Source organism: Rattus norvegicus, chromosome 16 (genome assembly GCF_036323735.1).
Source record: "Rattus norvegicus strain BN/NHsdMcwi chromosome 16, GRCr8, whole genome shotgun sequence".
In the NCBI taxonomy this organism is placed as follows: domain Eukaryota; kingdom Metazoa; phylum Chordata; class Mammalia; order Rodentia; family Muridae; genus Rattus; species Rattus norvegicus.
The window spans coordinates 3,457,701-3,479,620 of NC_086034.1; the positions used below are offsets into that span (position 1 = coordinate 3,457,701).

Sequence of the window (21,920 nt, forward strand, 5' to 3'; positions counted from 1 at the left end):
AACTGGTCCAAGCTATACATATAACTCATGCAACTTTCTGCTAAGTTTGTTTTAATTTTTAGGTGCCCTCACATTTATAGTAACAAAAGAAGTAGATTGGAGGTTCAGATTTCTCGCTCCCTTCTCATTGGCCTTGAGACCTGGGGGTCTATTTGGGAATATTTTATGGTAGGGCTGTGCCTATTGAGTCTTGTCACAAGCTAAGACTATTCAAGAAATTTAGATAGAAGCTTTTAAATTTGGCTTCATTCCTTGGGCAACCCAAGCAATAATTATTCGTGCCAGTATAGAGCTGTCCTGGTCTCTTTCCATTGACAGTAGCATCATGGCTGCAGGACAAGACTCCTGCTGAGATCTGTTCTGGGTTTAAAGTGAGCAGGTTGTATTTTGTTCTGTGTTGAGGAAGGGGGAATCACAAGTCAAACCAACAGCAAATGACTTCAAACTGGGTTGGGGAGTTAGCCCAGCAGTAAAGAGCTTGTACTGACCTGGAAGAAGAGTTTAATTCCTAGAATCAACACTGGGCAACTTACAATGGCCAGAGACTCCAGCTGCAAAATATCCCACTCCATTTTCTAGCCTCTGAGGGCAACTGCATACAAAGACACATACTTGGAAAATTTGTTTTAAACTCTTAAAAATATAACTCTAGACTGTCTGGGTTGGTTCAAATCTTCACTTTGCAATTTAGACATTTTAGCTTGGCCAAGTTGACTCACACCTCTCTGCTTTTTTTCTCTTTCTTTCTTATTTGTCAAATGGGACAGAATAAAGCCTGCCTTAGTGGGTTCTTGCACAGACTGAGTGAGTTAATACACTCGGAGCGCTCAGCACTCAGTGCTGATGTATGTTGGCTGTTGGGGTCCACTTGCAGGATCTACAAGTCTTTCCAACTTGGGGCAACACTGTTCAGCTACCTTGAAATGAACCAACAGACTTCTGTGAATCAAAATACATGGAGAAACTAGCTCTGCTTGGTTATGAGTATCAATTCTATAGCAGAAATGCACCTACCATGGTCAGGGACAACTGTCTCTAGAATGGGAAGGGTGGTTCTCACCAGCCGGTAACAGCCAGTTTCAACATAATGGAGAAATAGACCCTGTGAGTAATGGGATCACTAGAGTAAGTGCCAACCCCTATGGCCTCTAGTTCATAATATTCCCTTTCCTTTTGGTGTGACCCTATTGTTCCTAGTATCTTTCCAATGCTGGGAATGCCAGGCCATGTGACCTGTGTCTGATCAACTGGGTGTTTTCTTTATTTCTTTTCCAGAAACATCAAATATCACTCCTTTTTTCATTAAGTCTGGAGATCATAACAATACAATGATATAGAAATATTGGTCTTTCCAAGAAAGATTTAGGATCTCTTGCTACCGGAGTAACATTACCATCTACCTTCCAAGTGATCACTCACAGGCTCTCTCTCTCTCTTGTCTCTTCATGTACCCTTCTCATCCTTACCTTGATGGCTGAGCTGGAAAGAACCACTTCCAGCTTCCTTCCCAAGAAATGAATGTAAACAGATGTTGAGTTACACAATGTACTCTTTGCTAGAACTTTCTCTCTAGGGATCATTCAAGGTGATCTTCTGTTGTTACAGAAAAGCTTCCAGAGATAGGGAGGGACCGCTACTCACCAGTGTTGGGTATAACTCAACAGCTAACCTGTCTGACTTCCCTCTTCCCTCCTTTGGTTGCCACCCTTGAGACCTAGCTGCAATCCTACGGTAGTCTTGGAAAGGTGTCCCAAGAATCCTCACCAGCAGAGAGGTAAGGAGGTGGCTACCATGCTTCACCGGTTCTGACCATTCCCTAGTTGAGAAGTTCCAGCAATTTATACATGGCATTGAGCTAAAAGCCCAATTGTACCAAAAGGAACAGTGAAGGGCGAGATGGCAGCTATTGCATTTCACAGCAGACCTTCCATCTACCTTCAAGTTTGGTTTTCCCAAGAGTTAACACTGACCACTGACTCAACTTTTAATTTCTTCTTCGATTACTGGGGGAATCCAGATGGTTCGTCAAGCTTATGCCTAATGTAGGCTATTTGTGAAACCAAAAGATAGTCTACCTATATCCTATATGAAGCAGAGATTATCATAGGATTAGTCATTAAGTAAACAATTTAGCTTCAACCTAGCTTTTTAAGTCAGCCAATTTGACATCATCAACATTATTTAAGAAAATACCAAACAGTCTTTTAAGAGAAAGATGGGCATCCATCTGTGCAGATAGAGGAGGACCAAACGTGTTTTCTCAGGTACATCCTAATTATAGTAATATTCAAGGATGGAACGAGTGCTTTCTAGACTTTGGATATCGTGCAGCAAAACATAGGGTAGTATTTTTAAAAACAACATATGCTTGACAATATAATTATGCTGCTAAATGTGACTGTCCAAATAGTGACTACCATTAGCACCACTTACAAAAAGAGCATTATTAGCAACAAAAACGAGAAAGACGATTACCAAATTTCAGAATAGAAGGCTTTTCCTCTCTAGAAAAGATGAGAGCAATCTTACCCACAATGCTTATTGCTTGTGTACATGAGCACTGATACATTCGTTTGACCACGCTTTTTCTTTATTGATCCTCCAACACCCCTGGAAGTGATGCATCTCTCACATCACACACACACACACACACACACACACACACACACACATACACACACACACACACACACACACACACACACACACACACACACACATATGCAGGAGAGATACATTTTAAATGTCAGACTCCTCTTAGCTTTTCCTCGGGCAAACCATCTGGAAGCCACCTTGCCTCCATTTTCCTCCCCAATCCTTTCAGTCCTTCCTGCCTTTGTACTAAGGCATCACTGCCATCCTCTGCAAAGCCTGCTCCATCCTCCCAGACCAGAAGGGCACGTCTCTCTTACTGTAACCAAGTCTTTTAAGATAGGTACAAAAGTCCAGGCTTTGGAAACAAGCAGACCTGGAGTCAAATCCTAGTTCCTTTAAAAGCAGTCAGATCTTGAGTAGTCTATTCAAGCGTCACAGGCTCGCCATTCAAATAACCACGACAGTGTTAGCTTTGCTAAAGGCTGTCTTGAAAGGATGATATCAAACAATGTGCTCTACTGTGCCTTGCCTGTTTGTGTAGTAACCACAATGAAGATTGTCAGTAATTGCTTACCCTCTATCTTGATAGAGTCAAACGTCAACCATTCTTTGTCTGATTTTTATTAATTTGGTTTTCACATTCCTTTATTTTACTAAGTCGAATAATTTATAAGCCTCATGCATTATTTATCACTCATAGCATGTGATATGGATTCTGTGCTCGTTAGCAGATTTTCTATGAATATAGAAAGCACTGGGATATTGGTTGGCAATATTAGATTTCACTTTGGTGACATCACCTGTAGGATGCAGTTGTCTTTAAGAACACATTTTTATTGAGCCTTTCTTCAGTGAGATCCTGGAAAGACCACATAAGAATTGTGCAGTCTCATTTTTCTTTGCCACCTGTCTTATGTTTTGTAACTTGAAGTTCATATCTACAGAAAAGTACTGCTTGTGAGTGGGCCAGCCTCAAGGCTGTCCAGGGAGAGAGATGATGTGGTCTCAAGGCAACTATTCAACAGGTCAGTATCACAGAGAATGAGAATCAGTGTCAGGTTGGAGTCTGGTCACTGGGATATTATCTTACTAAGTGGTTTTCCAGGTCTAGAGCCTTCTGTAATGGGCTCAGTTCTGTCACTTCTATGAGTTTCTAGTCCCATCCTCCAATTTGTGTATAGGCTATGCTGAACACTGGGTGATGGAGAGTAAACTGCCTCAGCCTTTTAAATCTTCAAGGATAAGAAAACATATCTGTTGGCAGGTGTTACAAATAGCTAAACAAAAGCTGAGTGGTGCTGCCTTTAATCCCAGCACTAGAGAGGCAGAGGCAAGTGGATCTCTGAGTTCAAGGCCAGCCTGGTCTATAGAGTGAGTTCTAAGACAGCCAGAGCTGTATGGAGAAACTTTGATCTCCCAAAAAAACAAAGAGAGATTAGATAGATAGATAAGCAAAGATAGATAAGCAAAGAGGCCAATAAATCTTTATTTTAGAAGGTTTCAGATTGAAACAAAAAATTGTCAATATGCATCTATTTCTGACCCATAAAAAAGTGAACTTCCTGGCTGGGCATGGTGGCACAAACCTTTATCCCAGTACTTGGGAAGCAGAGGCAGGCAGATCTTCATGAGTTTGAAGCCAGCGTGGTCTCTGTAGTGAATTCCAGGAAGGCAGGGCTTTGTGCAAGACAGTCAGAATGCAGATGATAGGGCTTAAGGAACTTTTCCTGTGGCTCATTCTAGCACATGGCATCTGCAAGTGCAATGCCATGTGGGTTCTTATGCTCAGCCAGTGGATTGGTAAGCAGGATATAAATATCTGAGTCTTCATAACAGTGGGCCATTTCTTGGCATTTTATACCATCATAGATGCCTCAGGTCTGTGTGGAGAGTCTCTGAGGTCCGCAACATCGGACATTCAGTTGAAGCAGAGATAGCATCTCTCCTGTTTGTCCATTTATCTCCAGTACCTGGTACACAGAAGCCCTTGGTGAATACATGCTGAATGAATTGAAAGAATCAAAAACCTAGACGCTGGTCATCCATCTGATTAGTGTTGTTCATATATACGGTCAGAAAACAGCTACCCCAGCAGAACGTGTTCAGTCAGATTGGCCTTTATAATGTCATGTTATAAATGCTCCTACCTATAGTGATCACTCCTCCCAAGATGGAAATTTCACTTCCATGAGCCACAGGGCCACCCACACTGTCAACCCGGGATGGGTTTCTATACCATTGTGCTTTGTGCTGGTTCCCTCACGATTCTTTCCAGATGTGGAACATTCAGGCAGTTTACCAGACTCTCATTCTGTGACAGTTTTCTGGTTTTGGATTCCCTTGCCCATTGACACAGAGCTACCTAGTTGTATCCCATAGAGCACAGTCATAAATCTAGACATTTCAGGTAACTAGCGAAACTTTCCTTTTTTTCTGGGTTTGCTGGCTGATTTTTGCAATTTCTTGTTACTGATATCTCTTTATCCATTGCTTAGCATCTTAAAACTTAAGGTATATGTAGGCAGAAGCACAATTCCTGCCTCTCAAGCTGGGCTCTGAGGTTCATTTTTGGCCATTGAAAAGCTATTCCTCCCCTGTATAGATTAAGGCTACAAAAGTATTAGCAAAATCTCACCAGAAAACCCTTGTGTGCTCTATTTTTCTCTCATGTTGACGCACACAGGAAATGGTAGTGAACCGGCATCAGATGGGCACCTTGAGTCTTCATGGTAGTATCTGAGCAGGTTTTCTTCAGTTTGAGTAAGGACCGTTATACATACAATCTTGTTTCTTTTACTCACAATGGTCAAGCGTGTGTGTGTGTGTGTGTGTGTGTGTGTGTGTGTGTGTGACCTCAGTCATTCAGCCTATAAATAATTTTCAGAAAAGCACTTTCTCTTGGTATTCAATCTGTTTTATTATGGATGGTCTTTTAACAACTCCATGGCAAGTATATAAATGCTGAACCAACATTGTGTCCACTAAGTGACCTCCTTCTAAAATAAAGCCAATAAAAGCATACAAAAAGACTGATACAGGCCTAATCTGATATCAATATGTTGATAATTGATAAATAAACTTTTGAATCTATATTTATTTTCATCAAAAGAAAAATGTCGGCAGAAACATTTGAATTAGAATTCAAAATGAATCACGTCTGTGGCAATGTCCTTTTCTTTTAAAAAAAAAATGAAGCCGTTTGGTAATTTTTAATAATATAAGTTTTAGACTTGAAGCTACTTGGGTGGAGCCAGGATGACAATAAATGTCATTATTTATTGCAATGGCCACGAGATGGCAGAGCTAAAATCTAGACTTCTCAAAGTAATGTAGACACCGCGTGAGCAATTACATCTTCGACAAGGACGTCTTAAAAGCATCGACTTCCCAAGGAAAAATGTTCCCTAGGTTAATCTAATTATGAGCCAATCCGTAGCATGCACAGCACAAGAGCACACCTTTCAGTTGGTAGGTATCCCTTTCAACCTCTGTTCTAACAGTCATTATACCTTCTTAGCCCTTCTTGCACCCTGATTTTTGCCTGGCCATCACCTCCACTCACAGTACACAAATGTGACAACTGTTTCCTTCCCCTCTCTTAACATTTGCCTTTTTGTCTCTTGTGGATCAAAAGCATGATAAATAAAATGCTTACAGGACACTAAATTTTATATCATTTTAGCTACAAAGATCCTCCCCATAGAACCTTAATCCTGTTTGCCTCTGATGCCGTAATAACAAAATTCAACAGTGTACTACTCCCTTTCCCTGCACCTTGCCTTCTCACAGCTGTAAATGACAATTGGTTTTGTTTTTTCATTATGTTACTTATGATTGTAGTGAAATCCATGGAACATAAACAAAGGACGTTTTATTTAATACAAATAGTACATTAAAAAGCGAATTATCAGGGATGGAGACATGCTCAGTGATTAAGAGTACTTACTGCTCTTCTAGAGGACCACAGCTGAGCTCCCAGCACCACATCTGGTAGCTTACAACTGCCTGTAACTCAAGCACTAGGGGATCCCACACCCTTCCCTGTCCTCCACCAGCATACACACACACACACACACACACACACACACACACACACACACACACACAGAGTGTATACATACACATTAGAAAGAAAAGTAGATCTGAATTTTAAAAATGGAGATACCTAATTACAAGAGTCTATTTTGTTGCTTCCTATAAAAACTAATAAATGAATTGTTCTAAATGCATAGCATAAGGAAATAAGAGTCCATCATCTTCAGATGATTTTATACATACACAAGTGTACACATACTTACCAAAAAAGAACAAATGAGCAAGTGCCCTATAGGCTAAGTCTTGAAGTCAAATGACTTATTCTCTGACAATTGCTGAGTACCAAACCAAAGGTCAATCTGTTGGACAAATCACTTAGCAGTAACCAATCATGATAGATAATATATTGCTTTTAGGTAGGGATCAAGCAAATCTTTGCCCACGGGAAGGTCCAAATATGTAAAATTTTCTCACTGTAGGTCATCAGTAACCACCCAGGGTCTTTGTTTCACATAGAGCAGTCTTAGCGGAGGTAAATCCAATCGAGCATCCTTCTCCTCACAGAAATGATCAAGCACACATGTGGTAGGCCAGGAAAGTCCATTCCCCTCACCCTGCCTCGAATGCTTACCAACCTAAAGTAAAGATTTTTTTTAATGGAAGAATTTTGTTGTTGCCTTGGCATTGTTTGACATTGGTTAGACAATGTAATTGACCTTGAGTTTTAAAGGGTCACCTTTCATAACACATTTCCACTTCCCGATTCCTCATGCTGAGTAAAATCATACCCTGCCCACTTCTGTGTGGCCTTTTGGCTGGACTGATATTGAACAGTTATTAACCAAGCCAGGCCTGGCTTTCTGAGATGCAACCCCTCTGTGGTCCACAGAGCCCTTTCTACACTCAGAATCTGTTTTCTCCTTTAAGTTTGCGAAACAGATGTCAGCTCATGAAAGTCAAATGTTCTGCTTAACAGAAACCAATTTTAGAGGTTTCTTTGAAACACTGTCTTGAAAGGAAGAGACTCATTACGTGTTTAGATATATTTAATATAAAGAGGGGTCTGGCATACGACAACGCAGAACTTTCAGATCTTTACACTTGGTGGTGTCCGAGTTCTGTAACAGCAGTTGTGAGCATTTATCATGTGGTAATGTCAGAAACTAAACAGAAGCCTTGGTGTGCGTTATCACGTTTAGTTTTTATTTTTTATGTCATATATTTCAAATTAATTTTTATAGTTATTCTTCTTGGTTCATTTACAACTAGGTCTAAGTTCCAAAGACATTCAATGATTGCCCAGTTATAAAAATAGTGCTCAAGCACTAAGAATCTGTAGCTCTTCTAAATGATCCCAGTGATATTTCATCCCAAGGGTAAGTGTCTTAAGAATATAAGGTATTCCAAAGAAATGCTCCCCAACCCTCTCCTGCCCTCCTCTTCCTTCTCCTTCCCTTCCCTTCCCTCCCCTGCCCTCCCTTGCCCTCCACTACTCTTCTCTGCCCTTCCCTCCCCTTCCCTCCTCTCCCCTTGCCTTCTCTTCCCCTATCCTCCCCTGCTTTCCCCTTCTCTCCCCTGCCCTGCCCTCCCCTCCTCTCCCCTGCCGAAGTTACTTGCTTTTGGATGTAGCATACAGTAATCTGTCATACGGCACTGCCAAGACTTAGACAAGTAGACAACAGTCCCTCCTACACTTCTTCATTGCCTCTTTATCAGCTTATCAAAGGGATAGAAATTGTCTGGATCATTTGGGGTGGGGCTAGCACTTCCTGCTATACCACTTCCTCTGGCCTTGAACCTTATTCAGGCAGGGCAATCTTTAGGCTTCATCTTCACAACATCCCTCTGGCACGTCATGCTAATCGCACTGGCATTTGACATCTTGGTGCCACAGGTGTCCCTGTCTGAGAGCTAGCTTCCAGTCCAGTTGCACGGGAAGCAACCAACAAGGTAGACCAGCCACTTCCATGGGTCACGCGTTAAAGTAGAATTCAGGTGGAGGCCACTACATAAAGAACTCCCACAAGACCCTGTGGCCTCTGCTATAGGAAATTCCCATCTGATGCTATGAAATTTCGAAGAATGAATCCTTGGTAATTGGAATATGCTATTTTTTAAAGTCAGGTTTAGGTGAATGACAGAGCAAAGCACATTATAGAGTCTGGCCTGCCAGAGCCTGGCCTTTAAGAATCTGCTCTATTCTTTGATCCTGATGAAACTCAAAATATGTCTCACCTTGTAGATCATACTTCCAGTGAACTACTTTACTTTTTTGGCAAAAGCTCTTATGCTTTTATATAGCATTGTGTCAGGAGTCAGGGCAAGTATTAATTAACATGAAAGACCACCTCTATGTTCAGTTGCTGTCTGAAAAGCTATCTTTAAAACCGAAACAAGGGAGCATCCCTCTCCAGCAGTGCTCACAGCACTCACCGAGGAGTGAGAGAGAAGCTGTTTTGAACAAGATCTTTCGTCACCGTCTGTCTTAAGTCACCTCCTACTGAACTTACGGTTGAAGATTCAGGGTCATAAGGGAAAGAAAACAACAATTAACTGGGAAAAGTTGATTGAGCGGATTTTTTTTTCCCACAGTCTGATTGGAACATGACTGCCTGGGGCTGAACACCATACATAATGTAGGTCCGCCCTCATATGTCATTATCCAAACGTTTCTTAATGGAATGCATTTTTTTCAAGCATCTGCTTTTGTAATTGAATGTGTTCCTAAAGATGGGTCAGCTAACTAAAACAAGAGCCCACAAGGAAAAAAAATATGTCCATGCTCCTGTTCTAGTCCGATTTATAACAGTCTTTAATTGGCTTACTTCACTTGTAACTCTTAAAATTAATTTTAGATCCCTTCTCCAAGCTTGAATCATCATTAGGGGAAGGAGAGCAGCAGGGAGTGAAACAGAAATGTTTACAATGTGCCCTTATAAACTGACGGTGCTAAGTGTCATAGCTCTGCATACTGTCTGACGCCCTGAAGCTCTCCTAGTAAGGGTTTGTGTGGGCAACACACAAAAGGAGACATTTACCCTGGCGGAAGGTAGCCTCCAGCCCTCTGCTGCTCTCGGGAGGATGTTTTTCAGGGTGGCTAAAACCATTTTTCCCCAGTGTTTTATTAGCTGTGTCTTGACTACCTCCTGCAAACTGAATGACAGTTTAGGGTTATTAAGTGTGTTCCTGTGCATACTTTTACCCATTGTTAACCCCTCCTAAATGCACGAGGGGCACAGGACTCCTCCTAGCTGCCCTCCATTGTTGCCCATATTTGTTAAAGAAGTTATTCTCTTTGACGTTTGTTTAGGCTGCACTTTGATAAAATGCTGTCTATGCTCCCCTTTCTTAGCTTGGCGCACAGCAGACCCTGTAGATTTATTTCTCTTTGCATTATCTTATCTTCTTTGCTAGCATATTTGGGCTTCCTTTTCATATTTTAAGCTATATTTCGGTCCACAGACAGATTACCCCAGTAACTGTATACTAAAGTTTAGCAGTGTTCTACACATAATAACGAAAGCTTCCAGTATATACTTAACCCTACTAAATGACTAAGGATGTGAGTAAAAAAACAGGTCGCATTGCATGCTGGGAGGGATGTAAAGATCTAGCAACATTTCTGTTTGATGGGACAGAAATCAGTTTCTAAAGCAGAGTAAGTCAGGCCTTGGATTCAGGAGGTGATGTATTTATTAAAAGAATGAGGAATTTCCTTTGTGTTTATTGTCAAGTGTCTTGTTACCTGGTAACCTTCTTAACTGGACACCTTAAAATGGTTGCTTGGAACTGTGAACGTTGTTTTAACTTTTCAAGTGACTGGACCAAACTTCTCCGCATGGTGAGAAAAGCAGAGATTGTTAACTGTGTTCTTCAAGCAGAGCTTCACGTGTTTCATTGAAGTGTGTGAGTGAGTGCAGGTACGCTGTGGCAGCGGATTGGCAAGTGGGCTCCCAGGAGCTGTAAAAGCATAGATACGAGCTATGGAGCTGGCGAGATGAAGCTCACCTTTTCTAACTACGTTCAGTATCGCTATGAAAAAGGATGCTCGTGAAGCATAGATAATGAAAACCCACCACTGCACAGAAGTTGGCTCTTCGTAACTTAAATACAGTAGGCAGTAGAACAAGTGCTTGAATTCCCCCTCTCTGGTCATTTTGTGAAGCTGGTTGAATAAAGTGCATTGCGATGGTTGTGCCAACCTGGAGCCTTCACCTCTCATAGCTAACTGTACAAACGCAGCCGGAGACAGTCTTAACCCTTCCAAATACCCTGGTGGGTGATATGCTTCGGAATCTTTATATATTTCAGTTATCTTCTGATAACTGCTCCTTTAATGCAATGATTACAATTATTTACCATGAATATCAATATGTTTTAAAGGGAATCATATTAGTTTCTGGTCAGTATTTACGTGAGGGTTTCAAAATGCATATGATCTTCATTAAATGAATTTTACTGAGAGTTTTATAATTGTACAGTATAAACATATATAAGACACATTGGTCAACCAAAATAAACAAAAATGAAGGACCAAATGGATCATTTTTATGAATATTAATGTTGATGAGTGGGCTTGAAAATATTTTTGTAAAAGTTTTTTTATGAGCTATATTTGGCCATAGCATCTATAAAGTATTAGAAATTAATTTGTATTTTTCTTTAACACTCAAGTGAGAATTAAAAATTTATTTATTGGGTCTAGATTTGTGACTCAGTAGTAGAGTGCTTACCAGGCATATATTACACTTTGGTTAAATTCCTGGCAATAAAGACTGAACCCCCAGTGAACATGATTGTTTGGGGGAGGACAGTAATGGTGGGAGGATGGGGAGGGTAACACCCATATTGAAGGGGAGGGGGAGGGGTTGGGGGGATGTTGACCCGGAAACCGGGAAAGGGAATAACAATTGAAATGTAAATAAGAAATACCCAAGTTAATAAAGATGGAGAAAAAATTCCTGGCAATAATAATGATAATAATAACATTATTGATGTTGTTGTTATTATTATTACCACTATCACTGTTATTACTTTTAATAGTATTATAAAAGGAAAAGTTAAACCCTTGAATCCCCTGAATTATAGATTCATGGGGAAGGGAAGTTTTAAATGCTCAGTGTTTGGGTTATGGTAACATTTAAGCATTATTATTAAAGCTGTGAAACATCAAACTTCCTTTGGAAGAGGAAAATCGGCAAAGGGAGCAAAAGAAGACTTAGGAAGCCTCGTTAGGAGATTCTTGACATTTTCAAGTGGGAGTCAACCTAGATTGTCTCAGACTTGCACATGTGAAAATTGTGTGCCCCTATCCAAACATCAAGCCTGAGAGTGACAGACAGGACAGAAATCACTTTGCTGAAAACATTTATGTCTACAAAGCTGGTACCTGCTGTTTCTTGGTGCGTTCAAGGATTTACTTACAGTGTGTAACATTTATTCTGATGGTGTTTGTGGAAGGAAGGAACCACATAGCAGGAAATAAACAGAAAACTGGTAAAGGTAAGTCCATGTCTCTCACTCTCTCCGTTTGGGATCCTGTTGGATATTCACTTCCATCTCCAGAACTATGGAGGGTTTGAGGCTGTCTCTAGTGACGTGTAGCAGGCAGTCCCCCATCAGTCATGCTTGCAAGGGATAAGATGAGACTTCTGTGTCAGTGATTGTCTTACTCAGGGTTTCGATTCCTACATAAACATCATGACCAAGAAGCAAGTTGGGGAGGGAAGGGTTTATTCAGCTTACACTTCTACATTGCTGTTCTTCACCAAAGAAAGTCAGGACTGGAACTCACGCAGGTCAGGAAGCAGGAGCTGATGCAGAGGCCATGGAGGGATGTTACTTACTGGCTTGCTTCCCTGGCTTGCTCAGCTTGATTTCTTATAGAACCCAAGACCACCAGCCCAGGGACAGCACCACCCACAAAGGGCTGGTCCTCCCACCCTTGATCACTAGCTGAGAAAATGCCTTACAGCTGGGTCTCATGAAGGCATTTCCACAACTGAGGCTCCTTTTTTGTGATAACTCCAGCTTCTGTCAAGTTGACTCACAAACTAGCCAGGACAGTGATATACGACTTTACAGCTGATAACACAGAGGTCGGCATTAGCGTGTCTGCATCTATCCCTGTCGTAACTGCTCCCAGAGACAAGATGACCACATTCGCACAGTTGTTTGTATCACAGGAGAGCAACTCCCTTCTTAGGGACTTGAATACTTTGTAACAGGTAATAGCATGCTGGCTCATCACTACCATATGGCATAGCAAGCACACGTTCCCTTTGACCCAGAGGGAGACCACCCATGTCCTTCAAGGCTCATTGCTATACCACTATCTTGGAAGAATTTATCAGAAGAGAAGATGATACTGTTGCTTCTACAATGTACAGAAACACAGCCTCCTGATGACCAGTTTCCCAGCCAACTTAAATGTTCGCATGCATCACTAAGACCTTTATCGGCATGCTAAATGGTTCCCTATAATTGTAAAGAGATAAGAGTTACCCAGAGGGAGAGAACACAATTTACCTCAAGATTTCCTTAATGTGATCGTTTATATAACACCTATAGAAAAAAGTATTTTTGATGTCAGCTTAGGAGGAGAGAGTAAAATGCTATGGTGACCCTTGTGGTGTGTCGAGGCACATTAGGGAAAATGACCAACACTGGAAAAGAATGGGAAGTTTAAATAATGTGTTTCTGTTTTCCTCCACATATTCAGAAATTTGGTTCAGCCATTCAAAAACTTAAAAATATTCACGGCTCTCAGTGAAGTGTATTTATGAAAAGACCATGAGTGATAAAGACTTGGATATAAACCTGAGAATTGGGGCTCTCCCTTGTTTGAAGTCCACACAAGGCCTTTAGCCCAGTATCTTAGAGGAAAATGCAATAGCAGAGTGATACACAGGTTTGCCATCTCAAGGTATTACCTAGTGAAGCTTCTAGTGTGAGCTCTACCGGTTTTTATCTGAAAGGGGGAGACATTTCCTGATACGTTCTACTCTTATGGACATCAGCCTGAGCCTCTGGCAGAAGTTTACACTGCCAGGCATTAGTAGAGGCCAGAAAGATCCTACAGATCCATGCCATGAAAATTGGTTGGGGGAATAGTGGCCACCTTGTCCAAACATCTAGAAGAAGCCAACTCTGATGACAGGGATAAGGAAATGCAGCCCAAGTGCATGACCAAGTTTCAGTCTTGAGACTTATACGCATGCAAAATTCCTAATATTGAGGCTCCCCTGAAGCTACGAGGTCCTCTGAAGCATCCGGAATAAACATAAGTGTTCCATGTGGTAGGGACAGAGAAGGAATCTAGGAAACACACCCAAGAAACACACCCAAGAAAGCCATTTGCTTGTCAAAAAAAAAATTGTCCTAGACTAGGCTGCAATGTGTAACAAGTACATTTCTAAAAATAGACTCTAAAGATGGGAGGAAACAACTGGAGACTTCCAAATAATCAGAGGTCATAAATGAACCCAGAGGGAAACATTTCATATTTAATATTATTACTAGTGTTTCTCTGTGTGTGTGTGCACATGTGCACACATGTGTAATGCACATCCTTGAATGCATGATGGTGTTGGGACAGCATGTGTGGCTCAATATATGTATGGAAATTATAGGACAACTTATTTTAAAGAAGAAGGTGAATTATGTTTGCAAAGTTTATAAAAGTTAAAAAGTGACCACATCTAATATAGAGCGAACGTTTCTGATCACCCACAGCTCCTTCTAGGAGCTGGAATTGACAGGGATAAATGAGGCCTCCAGTTTGAGAGGATATCACACGTAATGAATATACACACTCCTGTCGAGTGGCAAAGGGTACATGGGAAGATTAGTGTGATGCGACAGAATCCAAGTGGGGATACAGGGTGGCAGGCGGGGACATTGCTATGAGATATGGTAACTGGAGAAACTTCTCTGCAGAAGACACATTGGACTGAAACCTGGAGCTGTGTGTCACAGGCAATGCCTATGAAATGAAAACGAGGGTCACATTCACTAAATAAATTGAAAATGAGGAGAGTCTTGTAACAATCTCTACCTGACATCAGAAGAATAATGTCATGTGTCAAATCTCACGATAATGATTTGCTGCTGAGTTTTGTTGGAGCGCCTTAGAGATGTAGAGCCGTATTGGCAGATGATAAACGGGTTGGTAGATGGACAGAGTTGTGTCAGGAGTAGATGTTTATCTTGAGGCCCTCCCATTTCTAATTTGTAGCTGAGTTTAAAGCCTCTCGGATGACACAATGAGCCAGTCTTAGCGATTCTGACCCAGCCTCTTTGTCCATCTGAGAACGCAGTCGGGTGCACCTTCGGTTCTGTTTATAGTTCCTTTCCACACCTCTCCGTAATGATCTGTGGCTCAACCAAACTACGGATGCCAGTTATTTGAGGGTGTGTTTTCGGTTTTGTTTTTCACTTTATAAAAAAAAAAAAAAAACCATATCGCAATCATCTTTGTCTTACCAGACAGGAAGCGTTACTTGCGGCCATCAGTGAAAAGGATGCAAACATTGCCTTGCTGGAGTTATCTGCCTCCAAGAAGAAAAAGACGCAGGAGGAAGTCATGGCACTGAAGCGGGAGAAAGACCGACTGGTGCATCAGTTAAAGCAGCAGGTGGGGCGTCCTGCACGCCAGGTGTGTCTTGCTGGGTCTGGGGCTTCGGTGCTTTCCCTGGGATTTGCTATCCTTCATTGTCTCATGTCCATTCTGCAGGCTCACACAGCTACAACCAGGTAGGAGCAAAACAGCCCGCGCTGTTGCTAAAACACCATGTTCCTGCTTCTCCTTGTAGATGTGCATGTGGCTGGGCTTGTGTGGCCTGCGACTGGCACCGCTTCTCCTTTCTTTTATATTAGCATCACCTTCGCAGAAATAGCCCTCAGCTCTCTTCCTTTCAGTAGTCTTGCATTACTAATTAAATCCTAGAAACACCTAGTTGAACTCTGGGGACTATCTTTCCCTTCGATCTCGCTCACTTTCTGGGCTCTGGGAAAACTCCCTTCATCTACTTCCAAAAGTTTCTCTCTCTCTCTCTCTCTCTCTCTCTCTCTCTCTCTCTCTCTCTCTCTCCTTTTCTAGATTTTGCTCTTCAGCTGTTTCCTCTAGGATCTTTCCTAGAAGGAGCACCTCCCAACTCTAGTCCCACTAGACTAGGCTTGGAGACCTGTCTGCTATTATTCATTCTAATTTATAATCAGCCGTTTGACCCCCATTATTCTTTATTTCCTTCTCTCTAGGCCAGGTTACTTGTCTTAGAGAAATGGAAGGGGTTTCAACTTTTACAGAAAGCTCTTTGCTTTGTGGAGGGGGTTTCTGGAAGCAGCTTAGGTAGAAATAATATCTGAGGAATACTGGGAAACCATCCCTAAAATCTACAGATGTTGTTTCTTCTCCGTATATAACTTGGGAAAGGACCAAGGTGTAGCTCAGTGGTAGAGAGAACTTGCCTATTTCTATGTTCTCTCCCCAACATGTGTGGAGGGTAGGGAAATCACTTTTATGTATGATGAGGACTTTGGTAAAGCAGTGGTCAAAAAAACTCAGTCACAACCTTACTTTATAAAACCTATTTGGCGCAGTGGTGTGTGCGGCCTCATAAGGTGATGAGGTGGCCACCACATCTCGACTAGAACCTGTGGCCCTGAAACGTTCCATGGCTCATGGTTACCACATGGTGTCTGCATTGGTTTGAGGTCCTGGGACGGACACTTTATTACCACAGTGAACTGTGCTGAGAACAGTACCTGGGGATAAGCCTTCCAACCCTACAGAATGCCACCTCTCCCCCTCCTCAGGAAGGAAAAGACCTTCTTTAGTCACGGTGAGCTTGAGTCCATTTACTGTAGGACTGCCTTGCTGAAAGACAGAGAGAGACCACTGCCATGCCTGGGCACTTTCTCCTTGCAGAGGGAGGGTCTCAGTTGCTGCCAGACATTGGGGTCATTCCACAGAATGGCATGCCTTGCTCTCACCGGCCCCAGGCTCAGGAACCGCTTATATCTGACCTCTTTGTTTGGGGCTGTGCATCTTTTACACTGTTTTTTTCCAATCACTTGGGCACAGAAAGTCAAGATAAGCATCCTTTGCTTTCCCCCAAGTCCTTCCCTGAGTACCTAGCACCTTCCCCTCCTGCACCTAACCATTGTAGCTTTCTCCCACAGGTCTATAGGCCTAGGAAACAGCCCCCGTGCTCAAATATTCCGTGCACTTGTGATGCTGGCTACAGCCCAGATTTTACGGCCAAGTACCACGGGTCCAGCTACGATGCATACATGGGCCAGAGGTCTCAGGTCAGTCAGCTGCTAAGGAAACACACCTCATTGTGGGGTGGGTGTGCAGAAGAATTACCTCTTATCTTGACCGTTACCTCTTGTGTAGATTTCTAGGATTTGGTGGCCATGAAGTCTGGAACCAGAGAAGACAGCATCATCTTATGATGCTCAGTATTATTTTGTACGTTTTGTTTTTCCCAATGGTTCCAAATATAGTGGCCACCATTCAAGGTCAAATAGCTTGGTCAGGCTGACAAGCCAGTGAGGGCCTGAAATGTTACTACCAATCAGAGGGGCTTGTTTTTTTTCTATCTCTTAGGTACTTTTTATCATCCTCTACTTCGTCAAATAAGAGGTTTTCAAGCTGCTCTTCTTTATCAGCATCATAAAAACGCATTCTCGGATGCCAGTAAAAACTGAGGGAAACTGTGCAGAGCCCTCTTTCTGAGACAGGCTCATCTCGGAGATATAGGGTGCTTGGCTATCCTTAATGTGTGACTTGGTCTCCCGCCTAGACTGAGGCAGAGTTGGAAGGGTTTTTATCAAGAGAAAGCAATAGAGGAGAGGGGACTCCTGGTGATATATTTAGTCTTGAAATTCTTCCTCCATCCTACCTACCAGACAGTGGTAAAAAAATCCCACATTTAGGTATCTTCGTTGAAAGGGATTATGACTCTAAAAACATTGCTAATTTATTTGTAAAGTCCATTCCATCTCCCCTCTGTTGAGTGTTTGCTGTGGTATAGGCTTTGTGTTCAAGATCTTTCAGAGATTTTTTTTCCCCTTATCATCATAGCAGTTCTGTACATAGGAACCAGAGTTTTCTCCCTTTTTAAGGGGAGGTCCAAGAGTATTGAATTATATAGCCCGAAGGCCCACAGCTGGCAGTATGTCTCAGGCTTATTGATATAAGCCTACTACCCCAACACACATACCCTGCCACATGCAGGAAGTAGTCCTGGGTGACAAGTAAGTGGGTATTTCTAGAAATGGTGACATTCCTATGCCTTCCACATCCAAAGTAGTTGCTTAAATACCCATATCAAACCAACACCAGCCTGGAGTTCTTAGGCTTAGTTAGTTTGATTACATCATAAGTAGTGTCTAGTAGCCGTGAGCTTACACCATTGGCTAGGAATGGCTCTAAGGTCTTTGCATGTATTCACTCACTAAAACCCAATAACTGAGGCCTGGGGTGATTCCCTTAGAGATGAAAGCATGATGTCCAGAGAGGATAAGCACGTTGCTCAGGCCACACAGTCTTAGGCAGACTTTACTAAAGGTATACTGGCTTGAACTGCTTCCTTTGCATCCCTTCTCTGGACAAGGTATCTGAGTGGCTGTAGACTTCTCCCCAATCTTCAGTTTCTCCGTCAATGAGTCTAATAAACAAATTCAAAACCTTGAAGTGCAAGGTATGCAGAGTGCCTTGCATGGCCTGGCACATACAAGTGCTATATGTCTATACCCCATCTATCCCTTCTGCTGTTGCTATGGCAGATAACCAATTACCATCACTGCCAGTCCTCAGTGTCGCCCTGCGCAGAGATGGGAATTACAGCTCACTGAGAACATGCATTTGAAGTGTGGTGGAGAGAGAAGACAGATACTGGCACCTAGCCTTCCTAGCCCCCTTCCCCTAACTCTCAAGCATTTGGAGAACATCAAGAAGACATGTCAAGTGCCCTAGACCCCGGTGACAGTGCATAATACTCATTAACTGTGCTTGGTTCATGGGTGCAGCCTATGAAGATAGAGACCTGCCAGGGAAGATGAGCCTGAAACCTCTCTTGTTTTTCAGCTCTTGCCTGACTGGGCAGAACATAGTTCTCTCAGAGGCAAGGATGCTGGAGAAGAAAGAAAGGTTATGGGGACAGCCGCCTCTGTGTCTGAACAGGTAGTGAGGCTTTCTAGTTCATGAGATACACAATGTTATACCAACTATGTTATACAAACTTAGTCAGTGTATCTTCTCCAGAAAGTCTCTCCACTGTCCAATCCTAAATGACATACATGTGCACTCATGCATGCACACATGCACACACAAACATACCAATACACACACATACACACACATACACACACATATACATACATACACACATACATACATACACACATACATACACACACATACACACAGATACACACACACACATACACACACACACACACACACACACACACACACATACACACCTCTTATGTTGTTTTACCTCATCAGTAGCCACCCAGGACAGACACACACACATACCCACACATACACAAATACACATACATACATACACACACTCATACATACATACACATAAATGTAAACACAGACACACACATACACATACATAAACACACACACACACACACACACACACACACACACACACACACACACACCTATTATGTTGTTTTTCTTCATCAGTAGCCACCCAGCTTCTCTTCCTCACATCAGTCTCTACGCTAGTTGCTGGTAATTCGTCTGTTTTTCCTACCATGATGAGAAAGGCAGCAGCATCTTTTGTTTTTTTGGGGGGTTGAAATTGATCAAGTCAACATTCCAAGAGGCCAGTTGGTTTAACCACTGTCATAGCACCCCCCTCTGCAGTGCAGAGATGGCTTCCAAGGCTGGTGGAGTGCTGTGACTTAGCTCCTGCTAGGCTGGACACTGCAGTATGGCTGCCCTTCTTTAACTCTTCTAGGGATTAAAGTAAGGACATCCCGAACCTGTACTGTTCACCTAGCACCGGCCATTGGGTCTACAGTTCACGGATGTCATCCAAGGAAGCCAATTCCAGTGCCTCAGCTCATGAAGGACAGAAGGGCTTGTTTTCTATGCTGAAAGCAGGTACCCTATAGATATTTGACTTGGCAAGCGTTTACTGAGTCCCTACTGTGTCTAGAGTATTAGACAATTTTGAAATATTAATTAGGAACTAAACTGAGTGAAGATACCTTCCTTATAGGACTTAATTTTATTCATGGAATGAAGGCAGTAAACAACAAAATTGTTAACTACAGGGCACAAACAAAATAACATGCACAGTCGTGTAGGGAAGAACAGGAGAGCAGCGGATTGGTGGAGACTAGCGTCAGAGAGTTAAAATTACAGTAAGTGAGAAGAATTTCCTAAGGAAAGGGAATCTTGAGAAAAGGTAATGCAAGTCGAGGGGGTCCTTGCAGACCCTGAGGCAGGAGTGTTATATGGAAGGGGCAACCACCGGTACAGCCCTTAGACAGGATTTGACTCTGGAAGCAGAGGGCAAGCCACTAGGCTTCTGGGATTAAAAATGAGTTGAGCTGTCAGAGCTGAAGTGTGGCAGAGCAGACAGTAGTGGGCAACAATGGGCCACAGAAGGATGGAGAAAGCCAGGGGCGGTGAAGTGAGCTACGCAGGACGCCTGTGTAGGATCTGCTAAGAGACACCTGCTCTGGGCTAGAAATTCTCAATAATCACGAAGTAGAATATATCGCCAGCCCGAGAGCAGAGCCAGATCTCTCCACATGCATAGTTCAGAATCCAGTGTTGCAGCTTCCAAGGATTCCCAGGGGTTGGCTTATGAATTTAGAAGCATCGGCACTTTCATTAAAGCTACAATAAAGAAGACTCATGACGGTCTCTCCCATCTCCTCAGATTTTCAGCTGATGCTAGAGCAAGGCTCTTTGGCTGAACCTCTGTACGATGCCTACGGTCTGACTGCTGTACCCTCCTTCTATGGTAGTGTTGTCTAGGCCTAGACGTATAGCAAGTACGTGGTCCAGCCACTCTTTGCATCAATGTGCAGAACAGCATCTTCCCTAAAGGTGTCTCATTTTGTTCTCACCACCTACCTTCACTTCTGAAACCTTTGCTTGCTTCTGCCCGACATCAGGATAAAAATAAACTGAGACTGTTGTTCCCTCTCCCTTGGATATGCCGTTCCTTCTGCCTGCAACACTTTCCCTCTTCTCTTTACCTGTTCTTTTATTCAATATCACCGCAACGTCACTTCACATAAGACTTCTAGAACCTTCTCAGCTGCATCACATCCTCCAATTTGTCCCATTGCACTATGCATGTCTCTACTTCTTCACCCTTGTAATGGATGAAACTTTGCCCTGCTAGTTTGTGATCTCTAAAAGAGAAGATGACCTTGTGAACTTCCGTGGTTGCTGTTTACCTCCAAACTCAGCACACTTGCAGGCTTGTAATAGTCTTTTATCAAACCCTTAAGTGTGTGAAGGAATGAGAGGAGCACAGAGGCACGTTTCGAAGGAATGGGACGTTGGTGGTATCACATCCTCTTTGGAGGATGTATCACCTCTTAAATCTTACTCTAGCATCCTGGGCTCTACAAGAGCGCTCACAATGGTACTCCCTCCTTCCTGCTGCATCATAAGACCCTTGGTAGGGCCTAGCCCCATGCCCAAAGCATTCAAAGGCATGGCTAATCTGAGCCCTTTTCCAAATCCCTTTACCCTATTCTGCTTTTCACTCCTTCCAGTGTTTTGGATCCTTCGTGAGTGAAATGTCATTTGGATCCCAGACACAGCAGAGAATTCTCATTAGTCAGGGACCCCTCCATTCCACCCGTGTCAACTCGTGAGTGTCTCATAAATCAATTTGCTGAGAAATACCTTAACTCCTCCTGAACAGCTGTCAGGAAAGCCAGAGGTGATATGAAGTGAGTTCAGAAATTCCAACTATGCCTGACAATGCAAACATCTTTATGATGCTTCATGAGTGTTAACATTGGGTTGTTTCTGGAAATAAGAGAGCCATGCATTAACCTTCTCTTTCTCTTTCTTCTTGCCTTTTTTTAAAAAAGCAGATATAATATTAGACACGGTGTGGTAAAAGAGGCATTTGAGCCAACCTAACTTCTGGTTTCCTCCCATTTCAGCTCCTTCACAAGCATATACCTCTGATACTATGCCCCACCTTAAAAAAAAATCTGGCTTCCAGATTTGTGCCGTTTTGGGAGTGGCTCTCCATTGGGAATGATTTTGTTTCTTGCTTTTG

The 21,920-nt window shown here is 42.5% G+C and overlaps 1 protein-coding gene across 29 annotated transcripts in view; it reads left to right on the forward strand.

Annotated features, from left to right (window-relative positions):
• Erc2 (ELKS/RAB6-interacting/CAST family member 2) overlaps nucleotides 1–21,920 on the forward strand; it is an 860,860-nt gene that overhangs the window by 638,302 nt on the left and 200,638 nt on the right. For 19 of the 29 annotated variants that reach the window (XR_010058279.1, XR_010058280.1, XR_010058281.1 and 16 more), the window contains 2 exons: nucleotides 15,118–15,265; nucleotides 16,813–16,941. Coding sequence is in view for 25 of the 29 variants with exons in the window: in XM_063275106.1 (XP_063131176.1) it covers nucleotides 15,118–15,265; nucleotides 16,813–16,941 (277 nt within the window). In the remaining 4 variants the exon portion in view is untranslated. Of the gene's footprint in view, nucleotides 1–15,117; nucleotides 15,287–16,812; nucleotides 16,942–21,920 lie in introns of all 29 variants that reach the window. The other 10 variants (XR_010058282.1, XM_063275115.1, XM_063275117.1 and 7 more) reach the window with 2 other exon arrangements.